The sequence below is a fragment of the Macadamia integrifolia genome, chromosome 9 (genome assembly GCF_013358625.1).
Source record: "Macadamia integrifolia cultivar HAES 741 chromosome 9, SCU_Mint_v3, whole genome shotgun sequence".
Lineage (NCBI taxonomy): Eukaryota > Viridiplantae > Streptophyta > Magnoliopsida > Proteales > Proteaceae > Macadamia > Macadamia integrifolia.
In genome coordinates, this window is record NC_056565.1 from 35,464,971 (window position 1) to 35,478,426 (window position 13,456).

The 13,456-nt window shown below is 35.4% G+C and overlaps 1 protein-coding gene and 1 long non-coding RNA gene across 2 annotated transcripts; one reads left to right on the forward strand and one right to left on the reverse strand.

Annotated features, from left to right (window-relative positions):
• Nucleotides 1-386: 386 nt before the first annotated feature.
• Nucleotides 387-7,367, reverse strand: LOC122090031. The gene is made up of 2 exons (XM_042659862.1): nt 7,309-7,367; nt 387-1,401 (listed from the first exon to the last, which is right to left on the reverse strand). The coding sequence occupies exon 2, from the start codon at nt 1,393-1,395 to the stop codon at nt 514-516; it is 882 nt and encodes a 293-aa protein (XP_042515796.1). The 5' UTR covers nt 1,396-1,401; nt 7,309-7,367; the 3' UTR covers nt 387-513.
• Nucleotides 7,368-8,309: 942 nt separating this feature from the next.
• Nucleotides 8,310-12,900, forward strand: LOC122087909. Its single transcript, XR_006142907.1, has 3 exons — nt 8,310-8,637; nt 11,179-12,103; nt 12,531-12,900. It is a non-coding gene; the product is annotated as an uncharacterized LOC122087909 (long non-coding RNA).
• The last annotated feature ends 556 nt before the right edge of the window (nt 12,901-13,456 follow it).

Sequence of the window (13,456 nt, forward strand, 5' to 3'; positions counted from 1 at the left end):
AAGGAATTCATGATAGTAGTAACAGGCAAATAGTTCACGTCAAAAAAACCATCAAGTAGACCGAACAAACGAAGTGAGAAGGGGTCTGTTAGCATTTATTCTACTTGCTGGCTTTCACTTTATTGGTGCCATATCATGGTCATGTCTGATTAGGAAAAAATTTGCTGCTGCCTGCTTTGCAGCCATGCCGTAGCTGCAACCCAGGAAGCAGCCAAGTTACGCTCCATCTTGTTGAGGTATTTGAGCCTTTTTGACTCTTTGGTTATAATTTGATGTGTTTTTTTTTTTCTTTGGGTGCATATCTGTAGCTTTATTATTGTTCTCTTCTTTACAAATACACAAGCACAGATACACATGGAACACAAAAACCCAAGCTCAATGCATGCTGAAGCTCTAATATATGTTTTATTGTTTTATTCCAAATCATTTCTCTTTTACACATGGAACACAAAAATACAAGCTCACGTCTCTGAAGATTGTAAATTATTGAAACCCCTTACATTAGATTTCTGATCACTTTGGTACCCAGCGTCGTACCCTGGCATGTTTTCCATTAATGACAAAGTTCACCTTCTCTCTGCCATTGAGAATTATTTCTACTGTTGATGCTAGCTTAAACACCACCAATGCATAAAATGATTGAACATTGGGGGGAACCACCTCTTGCATGTTGATTGATTCAACGCAATCCCCATACAATCTGGTAAGAAAATTCTGTACTTCACGTTGTGTAAGTGGATATCCCCTCGAAAATGTCATAAACATGCTTCTCTCCTCCTTTGGTACTATGACATTCCATTGTGCTGTGAAAGCATCTAAGTTTGGGTGAGCAAAGAAGGGTGATAAGCCTAGCATCATTTGTCTTTCTCTCACATCACCTACCCTACTCCCACCTTCACCAAAGGGCATTATCATTCTTTCTCTATCATCAGTCCCCCTACTGCTGCCTTCATCAAAGGGCATTCTCATTTGATCCACTATTGGTTGTTGGATTGCACTAGAAAATATTGAATGCAACTCAGTATCCTGGAATCTTTTAGCCCAGATATTCTCTGCAACTCTAAGTATACCCTCCATAGCTTGCCTTCTTTTGTCATGAAAAAATTGGAGGGAGATGCCATTTGTAAGGAGATGTATAAATGGGATACCATCAAAAGGAGGAGTAGGAACTGTACCCATTTCAACACAGTCCAAGCATACCATTGTCTCCTTTATCACAAAATGTATAGTTGCATTTGATGATACTAACAACTTGAAAAGAATGTTGGGAAATCCTGCATCTTCAAGCCAAATCCATAAACTAATTACTTGCCAAGCTAATGTAATGTTCTGTTTGAGATCAATAACTAGACGTGAAAATAGCCACTTCAGTTCTTGGGTCACTTTGGCATCCATGGTAGGCTGTGTACACACCAAAAATGGGAGTGAGATAATCAAACACATGTTTAACTAAGTTGAATTAATACAAAGATAAAAATGAGCATCAAGATGAGAATTTTGATAAATATGGATTAACAAGGAAATTAAAACTATAAGAAGGTAGAATACAGTTCATTTTGCAGCTAATCATATGGATAGCCGTATACCTAGTATAGTAAAGCTGAGAAATCAAATAACAACTAATATTTAACTGTATGCTTGTAGTCAATCTCTTCTTCTTGTTTTCAACATATATAAATGGAACCTTGAAGATCACTAAAAGAAGTTAAGAATGACAGAAAGCTGTTAAATGTAAAGATAATATCATCAATTTGATCTTATTAAAATAGAAGTACATTAAAAGGCCAATTCTTCATATTAGACATAATTAGTTAAATAAGTAAATAATACTATGCCTGTAATTATTAGTTTTTTGCAATTCAAAAAGAATCAAAGTAGGCATTTTGGAGTAGATATATCCATATTCAATTTTCCTTTTTATATTATCACCACTAAACCATAGAGTGAAAGAAATATTATTATTCAAATTTATACATGATAAATAATGGTCGAAGGATTTTGATGGATTAGAATAACATCTACTATATTCTACCAAAAAAATCTACTATAGGATATAATGGAAAAGATTTCTAGTTCCCCCCCCCCCACACACACACACACATTTTTTCCTCTTCAACTATATTAGAAATCCATGAATAATTATACTTGGTGCAAAGAATACTATTTAAGTATGTTGAAAGAAGAGATGACCCTTATATAAATCTGTTTATTTTATTCATCCAAAAAAAAAAAAAAATCTGTTTATTTTTCTTAAATCGAACAACTTATTCTTGTGTTTGACATCGAAATTATGACAATGCGGTTTTTTTATTATATATATATATATATATATATATTACAGCAGTAATAAAAAGCTATTAATAAATACAGTTTATTCTATTGATAACATATGATTGTCTTATGAAACTGCTATGAATAATGAACAATTAGTAGCAGTAAAGTATTATTTCACTATGAAAAAATAGTCAATAAGCAATGGTAGAATTTTATACTTTGAAATATAATAATTAATTCTTTATTTAACTCTAGTTACTTCATACCTTTTTAAAATTTTCAATAATTAGCAGCAGTAGTAAAAACTGCGGCTGAAAGTTGGCATATAGCAGCGTAAAAGTTTTAACACCACTGATTATTGATTTATAACAGCGGTACAATATTACCGCTGCTATATATATATATATATATATATATGTATAAGGTGTGCTAGTTCTTATAATAGTACTAAAAAATATCGCCGCAATTGACACTACCTTTGTGTCACCAAAGTGCCCTCTTCTTGTAGTGAGTCAATACCAACATAAATTTTCACCAAAAAAAAAAAAAAAACCAACATAAATGAATTTCTTTTTCTTCTTTCACACTATAGGATCCCAATGATGTATAATAGAAATAGGAGAGCTTAAATTGAAAGTATAATGTACACAAGTAAATTCATAAGTTAAACAAGGGGTTTACTCTTGGGCTTGAACCGTAAAATGGGCAGATTCAAAGGGTTCATGTTACCAAAAAAAATTGAAAAAGGTCCAATTGTTTTAGTGAGTTATGCTATCATGAATTTGAAAGCTTTTGATCATTTTTTTTTCTTTTTTTTAATGTTCATATGCAAAGCATGTTGGTCTAAATTTTTAATGGATTGGATTCAAACTATTCAAGAATTATTTTCTTGGTGGAAAAGTGTTGTGTTTAATGGATTGGATTCAAACTATTCAGGAATTATTTTCTTGGTGGAAAAGTGTTGTGTTTATCTCGAATTCTTTACCCGTTTTGAAGAATGACCCGCTTCAACATATTTTGGTGGCAACCTAAATAAGAATTTTTTTTTCTTTTTTTTTTTTGAGATTTGTGATAGTAGCAGAGGGGTTGGGATAATAGGACCAAGCCCGGAGTCTAGCATGTCGGCCCAACCCATCTGTTACCATCACAGATTTCGTAAGGAGGTGGGGGGTTGTAGCCTCTACAGTACGGAATGACCTAGTCACTGGGACTCGACTTGAAGGAGTATATATATATATATCATCTTGTTGAGTAAGTATTGTAAGATTTGGGGGTTTTCATGTTAGGGTTTTTGGGGGAGTTTCTTGCTGTTGTTGTTGGGTGTTTTTGAGCGATCTTCGTTGTAACCTCTTTTCAATATATTGAATCATCTTCTTCTTTGCCCGAGGATGTAGTACACCACATTGGTGTGTGAACCTCGTTAAATTTGTGTCATCTTGTGTGAATCTGTACTTATTTTTTCCTTATCTGTTGATGCTTATTCTAACAAAAAGAAAATCAGTGATATATCCTTTGAAAAAAGTTTGGATGGTAGTGGGGAGCTCGTGCTCCTCAGAAGACTGGAATTACTAGGATTAATAACAAATGACTTGCACGCTACTCAAAATCCATGTGATATTAAGTTCCCATATTGGTTAGATTCCTATTGCTAGTATATTCCTTATGTAGAGACTTCTATTGCTAGTATATTCCTTATGTGAGGACCTATCTTTGGAAGAGTTAGAATGTAATCCAATCTCTCCATGTACAGTCAAAGTTTACTTGTAAACCTTAACCGATTACGGGAGAGAGGGGTAGTGGCCAACAAAGGCTCTGATATCGACCAAAGGTTGCATGCTGATTACATCGGTTACTTTATGGGCTCAAACAAGCTCCTCAAGCATGGTTCCCACGGTTATCTCAATACCTTGTTCATCTGGGGTTCACTGCATCCAAGACTGATCCTTCTTTATTTATTCATCAGTCCAGCCAATGCACTACTTATATTCTTATATATGTTGATGATATCTTGGTTACCAACAGTTCATAGGATCAGGTTGCTTTCTTACTCAGGCAGCTTGCTAATGAGTTCTCCATCAAATACCTTGGTGACCTTTCATTTCTTCCTTGGCATTGAGGCCATTCCTCAGCCGACTGGGTTGATTCTTTCTCTGTCTAGGTACATTCAGGATATCCTATAGCGCTTTGGCATGACTGATTGTAAACCAATTAGGACACCAATGACTACTACTAAGAAGCCATCTGTGACAAGGGGTGATATTATGACCGATCCCCCCAAGCACAAGTCCATTGTTGGTGGTCTCCGATATTTCACTCTAACCTGTCCTAATGTCATTTATGTTGTGAACAAAGCCAGCCAATTCATTCATGCTCCTACAGAGGACCATTGGGGTCTTGTCAAAACACATTCTATATATCTCAAGCCCTCATCCTCCTTTGGTATATTCCTTGAGCAATCTAGTAATTTCACTCTCCAAGCCTTCACTGATGCGGACTAGTCTGGTGATAGTGACGATCGAAGATCCACGGGTGGGTATGCTATTTTTCTTGGTCCTAACATCATCTCGTGAACATCTCACAAACAAAAGACTATTGTTCCCTCCTCCACTGAGTCTGAGTACAAAGCTCTTGCGAACTCCTCGGCTGAACTAATTTGGCTGGAGACCCTTTTCAGGAACTTGGTCTGCACCTCTTTGGTCCTCCCATTCTTTGGTTTGACAGTATCAGTGCAACCTACTTGTTAGCTAATCCAGTGTTCCACGCTCGTACCAAACATGTGGATATTGATTTTCACTTTATTTGTGAACGTGTTACTACTCGTCAACTTTTGGTTTAGTTCAGTTCATCTCCACTAATGACAAATAGCTAACATTCTGACCAAACCACTTTCCTCAAGCCGTTTTGAGTTCTTGAGTGTCAAGTTGCAGATTCGGCCTCCCGCCTCTCCAACTTAAGGGTTGTAATAACACATCACTTACGCTTTACTCAAGATCCATATCACATGTATATCACATGTGATATTAAGTTCCCATATTGGTTGGATTCCTATTGCTAGTACATTCCTTATGTGGAGACTTCTATTGCTAGTATGTTCCTCATGTGGAGACCTATCTTTGGAAGAGTTAGAATGTAATCCAATCTCTCCATATATAGTCAAAGTTTACGTGTAAACCTTAACCGATTGGGGTTGTATGTATACATGTTCTTCATGAATGGAAAAGCTAGTAAAAGTTTTGTTTCTTTAAGGAGTAGGCACAAGTGACTATTTTATTAGATTTTTTCCCCCTTTCTTTTTTTGATTTTCCCCCTTTTTGAAGTGGTTGTAGTTGTTGTGTAGGGGTCTGGTTCTTTTGATCCTTACCCTTAGTCTCTCCTATTAGCCCTAGTGTTAAAAGGGCCTTTTGCAGATTTTCTTCTTTGCTTTGGCTTGTTATTATTTTTGTCCCTTTCAGTCTGTATATTCCCATCCCCCCCCCCTCTTTATTTTTAATGCATTTCTTACTCATCCAAACAAATTGTTTGGATAGTGGAGTTTCCCATCATCCCATGTCAGGTTTGGATTGAGAAAAATCAACAAAGATATGACAGATTTCAGGTAGGATTCTTTAAATGATTGTCAAGGCTATGTTACTAGGCCTTCAAGTAGTTTCTATTATCTCTTCATGTCTGACAAATCAATGAAGCATTTGATAATTTCAAAGTCCATATATATTAATGCTTCTCCCTCTAGTTCTAAGGAAATTCTTGAAGTGGTTTGGATGAGGCCCCAAGATGGATGGATTAAGCTAAATACTAATTAATTTGCACTAAGAAACCAAGGAAATGCAAGGGTTGGAGGAGTTTTCTGTGAAGCTTCAAGATTTCCTATGAAATGTTTTTCTACCTATGTGGGTACAACTAACTTTGGATCAAAGTTTGTTGCACTTGTGGAAGGGACAATATTTGCCCAAGCTGTTGATCTCAATCAGGTTTGGATGGAATGTAATACAAGCTCGGTTGCTAATTGCATTACTAATCAATAAATCCCTCAGTCGTTTTGTCAGTCTTGCTTAGCTATGAAGAGTTTTCTGGAAAATATCTCTTGGAGAGTTACTCATTCCTTTAGAGGGATAAATTTGGTTGTGGATTTTCCAACAAAGCATGTAGCTACATCAAGAATAAATTCCATTTGGCTAGCTATGTCATATATTTGTTATCTAATTCTTTAATTCATTTCATAATAAATTTCTTTTCTGATTTTTATAAAATAAATAAATAAAAATAAAAACATCAATCAAAGTTACATGGATTCAATTAGTCAAGCTAGTATTTCATTTGACTACCATATTTACTTTGTTAACTTGAGTTTTTCTTTTTTAAAAACAATGACTGGATCAGTCTTTTGCTCCTCTTTTTCTTTCTCATAAAATAAATATATTCCGCAAAAGATTGCTAAAATGCATATATCCACGTTCATAGTCGAATTGCATATTGAGAGAGATTTAAACTGTGGATTGTCATGATAAATGGAAAACAACAAGAATTTCTTGTGTCCTAGTTAAGAGATAAAGAAACATGTTCCTAATAATATTTTTGTGGGTATATGCAAATTCATAAACTGAGAATGGATAAATTTTCCAAAACCAAATAATAGTCTAAATATAGAATTGCAAATGATACCATGGACTACATATTAACTAGACAAATATGATATTAATATAGAAAGTGTTACGATCATCTTATTCTATTTGGGGTTATGACTACAAAATCCCTAGCCTATTAGGGCATGCAACCATTAGAAATTTCAAAGGTTTTAGCTGGAAAAAAATGAATACAATTTTGTAGTCCCTTATTTTCTTATATAAATATTTTTTTTCCCCTGCATGCTAGGATGACCCAAGTCCCTGTACATACCTTCAAGAAATTTTATTAGTACGTATATATTAGCAAAGAAATACAAGCCATGAGAGGGAACTTGGGTGATCCTGCCTAATTCACTAAGATGAGACCTAGATAAAAGCTTAAAACTATGTAGAAACTAGGATAACTGAATACCTTACCTCTTCTTGCTATAGCTATGTTTCTTTCTTCTATTTTTCTTCTCCTTTTCGTCTCCTTTGTTTGATGAAAGTTGGGCTTAGGAAATTTCAACAATAGAATTAAGTTAATATCATCCTAAGATATGCCTAAAATAGTATTCTGCAGAAAGTTTATTTTATTTCCATTTTTCTCATCTATTAAATCAGAATCAGGTAAAATCTTCAAAAAGGTTGTGGGTAACGTCTCTCTCTCTCTCTCTCTCTCTCTCTCTCTCTCTCTCTCTCTCTCTCTCTCTCTCTCTCTCTCTATAGTTATGTTGAATTTTCCATACTTAAGTTTCTTTACTAGGTTGACACTTTTCTCAATAAATGAGGGTCTCTCTCTCCGATCCAGATCCTCTCCATGGAGCTCATGGACCATAGAGTAACCCCACAGCTAGGAGGTCCCATGCACATATCTCGAGATCACCTTAGCTATGAGATCACTCTATGGTCCATGGGCTCTATGGAGAGGAATCCTATCCCTCTCTCTATTGCTATTTTGAACTTTTCCATGCTTAAGTTTCTTTACTAGGCTAACACCTCTCTCTCTCTCTCTCTTTCTCTCTCTAGTTATTTTGAATTTCCATACATTAGTTTCTTTCCTAAGCTGGCACTTTTTCATTAAATGAGGGTCTCGTTATAGTTATTTTGAATTTTCCATATTTTAAGTTTCTTTCCTAGGTTGGAACTTCTTTATTAAATGAGGGTCTCTCTATAGTTATTTGAGGAAATTACACTCCCCTCCCCTGAGGTTTGAATTAATATCAATCTCCTCTCCTCTACTTTCAAATCTATAACCAACCTCCCCTGAACTTCCAAGATGCTCACTTCCATCACATAAACGAGTTATCAATGTTAAGTGATTACATCAGCCTAACATTAGCATTCTAATACCCATATTGCCCTTATATTTTATAAGATCCCTAAAATACCCTTACTTCATGTTTTTGGGTTTGTGAAGCAAGGGATTGAAACCATTTGAGCGATGTGAAATTGTTAACAAGATGAGGGTTTCAACGGACTGAGTTGTTGTTCTTGTGCCTTGCCTGAAATCAGAGGAGAGAAGAAGGAAATCAGAGGTGGGCTCGAAGCTGAACTTCGAGCTAAACGAGAAAAGGGATCAAAGAGATTCGTTTTTCTTCAAGATTTTGGCCTGAAATCAGGGGAGAGAAAGAAGAAGGAAGGTTCGAGTAGAGCTTGAAGCTAAACTTCGAGCTAAACAAGAGGAGGGTTTGAATAGGAGTTGTTGTTCTTCCTATTTTGACTTCAATTGGAGGGTGGGCCATTAATCTTTGGTACCTTGGTAAGACTTTCGTTGATTCCTATTGGGTTTTCTATATGGGTTTCAATGTGTTGTTCAAAGTAGGTTTTTAATAGATTTCTTCTTACTATGCTTCCCAACTGTAGTTTTATTTTTTCTTTTGATTTGGAACTTAGAGTTTCACATTTCCTATTGATTTTCTCTACCTAGTGTTTAACTTAGTTCAGCACATTTCCAGAGTGATTCCTGGTTAGAGTTTTCCTGTTGATTATAATGCAGTGAATATTAGGATTTTTTACAATGAATTCTTGTTGATCCCTTTATGGAGTGAATGTTAAGGTTTTTTACAGTGAATTCTTGTTGATCCCGTTATGTAGTGATTGTTAGGATTTGACAATGAATTCCTATTGATTATAATGCAGTGAATGTTAGGACAATTAAAATTTCTATAGGGACCCATGTCTTGCCTTACATTGTCAATTGGTGTCTTGAATGCCCCAAAATTTCTACAGGGTCCCATTTTCCCTTCTTTGCTTACTAATTTTGATGATGAATAGTGCAATTCATATATAAGATGGGTTATTTTGGATAGTGGTGTTGTGATCCCTTTACATTGTGATTGTTCTCTTTTAACATCTGTTTGTGACCTACTTTGATGTCTTTTGTTTGCGACATTGGTTGCTTACCTACATTGATCATGCAGTAAATTGTCATTGACTCATTAGGATCACAGCCAAGACCTCTTCTGCAATGGATATAAGGGCAAAGATATGTTACCATTACTACGTGCATACCTCGAGAGTCACATTGGTAAACCCTTACAAATATTGTTACAGGGACATGATTTGTGACATATACAACACAGTGATCAGGCATATCCCTGTAGGGCACATGGTGACATTCAAAGTGAAGTGTATAATTCTGAACAACTTAGATATGGAAGTGGATCATGATTCAACTGTGTTTGAATTGTTTTCATTATGTGAACAAGTGGATATGATTAACTTGTACATCTATGACCTTCATTATTAGGAGCATCCAAGATTCAATTATACAGTCAATGGCTTCCCTGGTGGGTTAGTTGTTCGGGACGATGAAACAAATATGGAGGCAGATAGTATTATACAACAAAGTCAGAGTGGATTTGGAGATGATGTTAAGCAAATTCAGCGTGGAGTTAGTACTGATATCCATCAAATCCAATTGGATTGGTAGTGTACTACAGCAAAGTACGACCTCTAGGTTAGTAGAGAAAAGCATAAAGTTCTAAGGGGTGGTGCTATTTTGAGGACTAGGGCAGTGAATAATACAGGCACAAATGATGTTCCTTATAAGATAAACAGTATGGATGTTGGTTCTAAAAAAGTGAACGCAAGAAGTCCAAGTGACATTACCTACAACATGACTGGTGAGACACATCTAGGGAGCAAGGCATAGCTACAATGAATATACACACAACTAGTATTGATAGTGATGTTGAGTGGAAGGAATCAACTGATGATGATAATAGCATCAAAGGGAGTGATGTAGATGTGGATCTTGAAGATGAAAACATGTCATTTTCTAAAGAAGAAGAAGAAATTGGAATTAAGTCAAGTAACTTTGATGTTTATGACTCAGATGAGTATTATGGACCCTCCCTTGATAAGATAAAATATTCTAAAGATGGAAAAATAAATTTAGCTGTTGGAATGATTTTTGATGATGTAAATCAATACAGGGAAGTATTCAAATACTTTTCTATCCAAGAAGGTTTTGCAATCTTGAGATGTAAATAGAAATCAAGAGTTAATGTTGTGTATGCAGCACCTAGATGTACTTGGAGAATCCATGCTTCACCTGCTAATAGTGGAATTACATATATGATTAAGCCAATGTGTAAGGAGCATTGTTGTTCTCAAGCGAAGGAAAATAAAGTCATTACATCCACTTGGAAGCTTCTCATCGTGCTACTGAATTAAAGGCAAATCTAGATATGAAACTAGTGCAATGGCTGCCTACTTTATGGAAAAGTTTCAAGTTAAAGTTCCTTATATTACATTGTATAGAGCAAAAAAGATAGCCATTGGGGTCAATGAAGGGAGTCCAAGTCATTTGCTAAGTTTCTCAGTTATGATGAAATACTAAGGGAAAAAAATCCAGGTAGTCTGTTCAAGCTACAATTTCATGCGAGGAAGGTCATGTTAGATCCTCCTGTATTTAAGAGATTGTTTGTATGCTTCAAAACATGTATAAACGGATTATTGAGGAGTTGCAGGCCATTTGTTGGGGTTGATGGTTGTCACCTCAAAGGTATGTATGGAGGGGTTCTATTGTATGTTATAGCTGTTAATGGAAATAAAGTATTGTTCCCCATAGCTTATGCCATTGTTGAATGTGAATATAAAGATAGTTGGCAATTTTCCTTGACCAATCTATATGCCACTCTTTATACTATCATTAATGAGATGCCCATCACATTTAAGTATGAAAAACAAAAGTTATATTTCTTGTTTCTCTTTCAAAAATATTTTGAACAATAAATTATACTTGTATGTACTATTCAACCATCATGACCTTAATACACTTGTTTCTATTATTCAGGGTCTATGTCATGCCATCCATTTAACATTCCCAAAATCTCAGCATAGATGGTGTTGTAGGCATCCTTATCAGAACTTCAAAGGCACATATCCTGGAATGTTACTCGGAATGTTGTTTTGGTCAGCAGCTAAAGCATCTACTACATTCCTATTTGAGAAGGCAATGAATGAAATGAAGGCCATTAACAAAGATGCTCATGATTGGTTGCATAAAAATCCACAAAAAATCTGGTCCAGACACATTTTTGATTTTAGATGCAAGAGCGACCACATGACAAATAATATGATTCAATCTATTAGGAGCAAGCCCATTCTTATTTTAATTGATGAGATAAGGAAGCAACTACTTGAAATGATGGAGTCAAGATATTGGATGGGTTGCACCTATAAGGGGAAAGTCACCCCAAGGATTCAAAAGATGCCAACTGTCATAAGGAGTGAATCTAGACGGTGTATGGTTCTTGCATCTAGATTAGATGAGTTTGAAATCACAGATAGCCAAGGCAAATATGTGATTTGAAGAAACATTCTGGTGGATGCAATGTCTGGGATGCTACAGGACTACCATGTAAGCATGCGATTGCCTATATTGAAAACAAGATGGAAGACTTGGAAACTTATAGTGATCAATACTACATTGTACAAAAATACTTGAAAGTGTACAAAGACATAATTCATCCACTTCCTAATCTGGATGAATTAAAAGAAGAACATCCCATGGGCATTGTTCAGCCTCCACCCTCGAAGAGGTTAGTAGGAAGATGGAATACAGTTAGGAAGAAGGAACCTGGTGAAGGACCATATGGAGAATTTAGAAAAAGGTCTTTAAGTCTTAGATGTGAAAGATGCAAAGTGGAAGGACACAACATTTGCACCTGCACAGGACCTCCAGTTAAGAGTAAAAAAATGCTTCTTCTAATGTGAAGGTAAGCAAAAATTTTCAAAAAATCACCATGTATGTTTACAATGTACGAATACTTAGGGCCCGTTTGATAACGTTTCAAGAAACGCGTTTCTGCCATTTCTGTTTCCAGAAACAGCAGAAACGGAGTAAAAAGCGTTTGATAAAACTGTTTCGTTTCACTTATTTTCAGAATTAGAAATAGAAATTTTTACTTATTTATGGTTCAAGAAACGACCTAGATGAAACAAGTTCAACTTGTTTCGCCGTTTCTGGAAACGACTTGTGGTCATTTTTTCATTGGTTACTATCGACTTCTTAAAAACATGATTTATCAAACACCTTCAATTCTGTTTTTGTTTCTAAAAACGAAAATTTATGTTTCTGTCGTTTCTTGAAACAGAAACGGCAGAAACGTTATCAAACGGGCCCTTATTTTCATGCTTGTGTAGGGAAAGGAAAGGAGTGGAAGCAAACCTGAGAGCAACTTGTCTCAAATATAAACAAGTTCTTCATAGGCTTCTTCAAGTTGCATAATTGATGAGAATGTACAGACCAAGATTAAAGCCATTTCAAAAGCTAAAAAGAGGATAAAATGAAAGCAAGGGAGAAGGCAACGAAGATAGAAAGTAGTAAGAAGATTTGAATAGTAAAACACAAGAGTACATGGGATATGGTGTTAACTTTAATATCAATGATGTTTTATGGATGATGACTTCTTTTTAATGTTAGTTGGATGTAATGGTTATTTTAATGTACTTGAACCTTCCTTTGGATATGGTTGCTTTAGGAATGATGATAAATGCTTGCATTTTATTTGGATATCAATAGCATGTTTATGTTTCATTTAAGCAAGTATATGCAATAGCCTATTTAGTATTGGAATGTTGTCAAAAATTTTAGGGGAATATTGGAATTGTTCTCCAACTTTGAATCAGAAATTCGAGTTGGTATGAGATAAAAGTTACAATGATATGAGATAGGTTAAGACATTACACGTGGTAAACCATTCCATTACTAATATAGAAATTTAATTACATCTGTCTGAATGTACTTGAGGTTCTCAAAACTTCAAGCACATAAAACCTGTTATAAGTACACCAACAAAGAACACTAATAGGAACTGACAAACATGCTTCGTTGATCCAACAATGTTTTTTATTTGTTCCAATCAACATTCCTAGTTCCCACTTTCTCTTGCAACCTCCTAAACAACTCTCGCAATCCCCACACCTCCTCTCGCAAAGCATGTATATCTATTTGCAATCCATGCACTTCCTCTTGCAACTCTTCAAATTTTATGGTGGGAGTGTCTACTGGTAATTCTCTACACGGGGGTTCAGTTGTTGGTAGATTAATGGGATCACACCATTAGAAA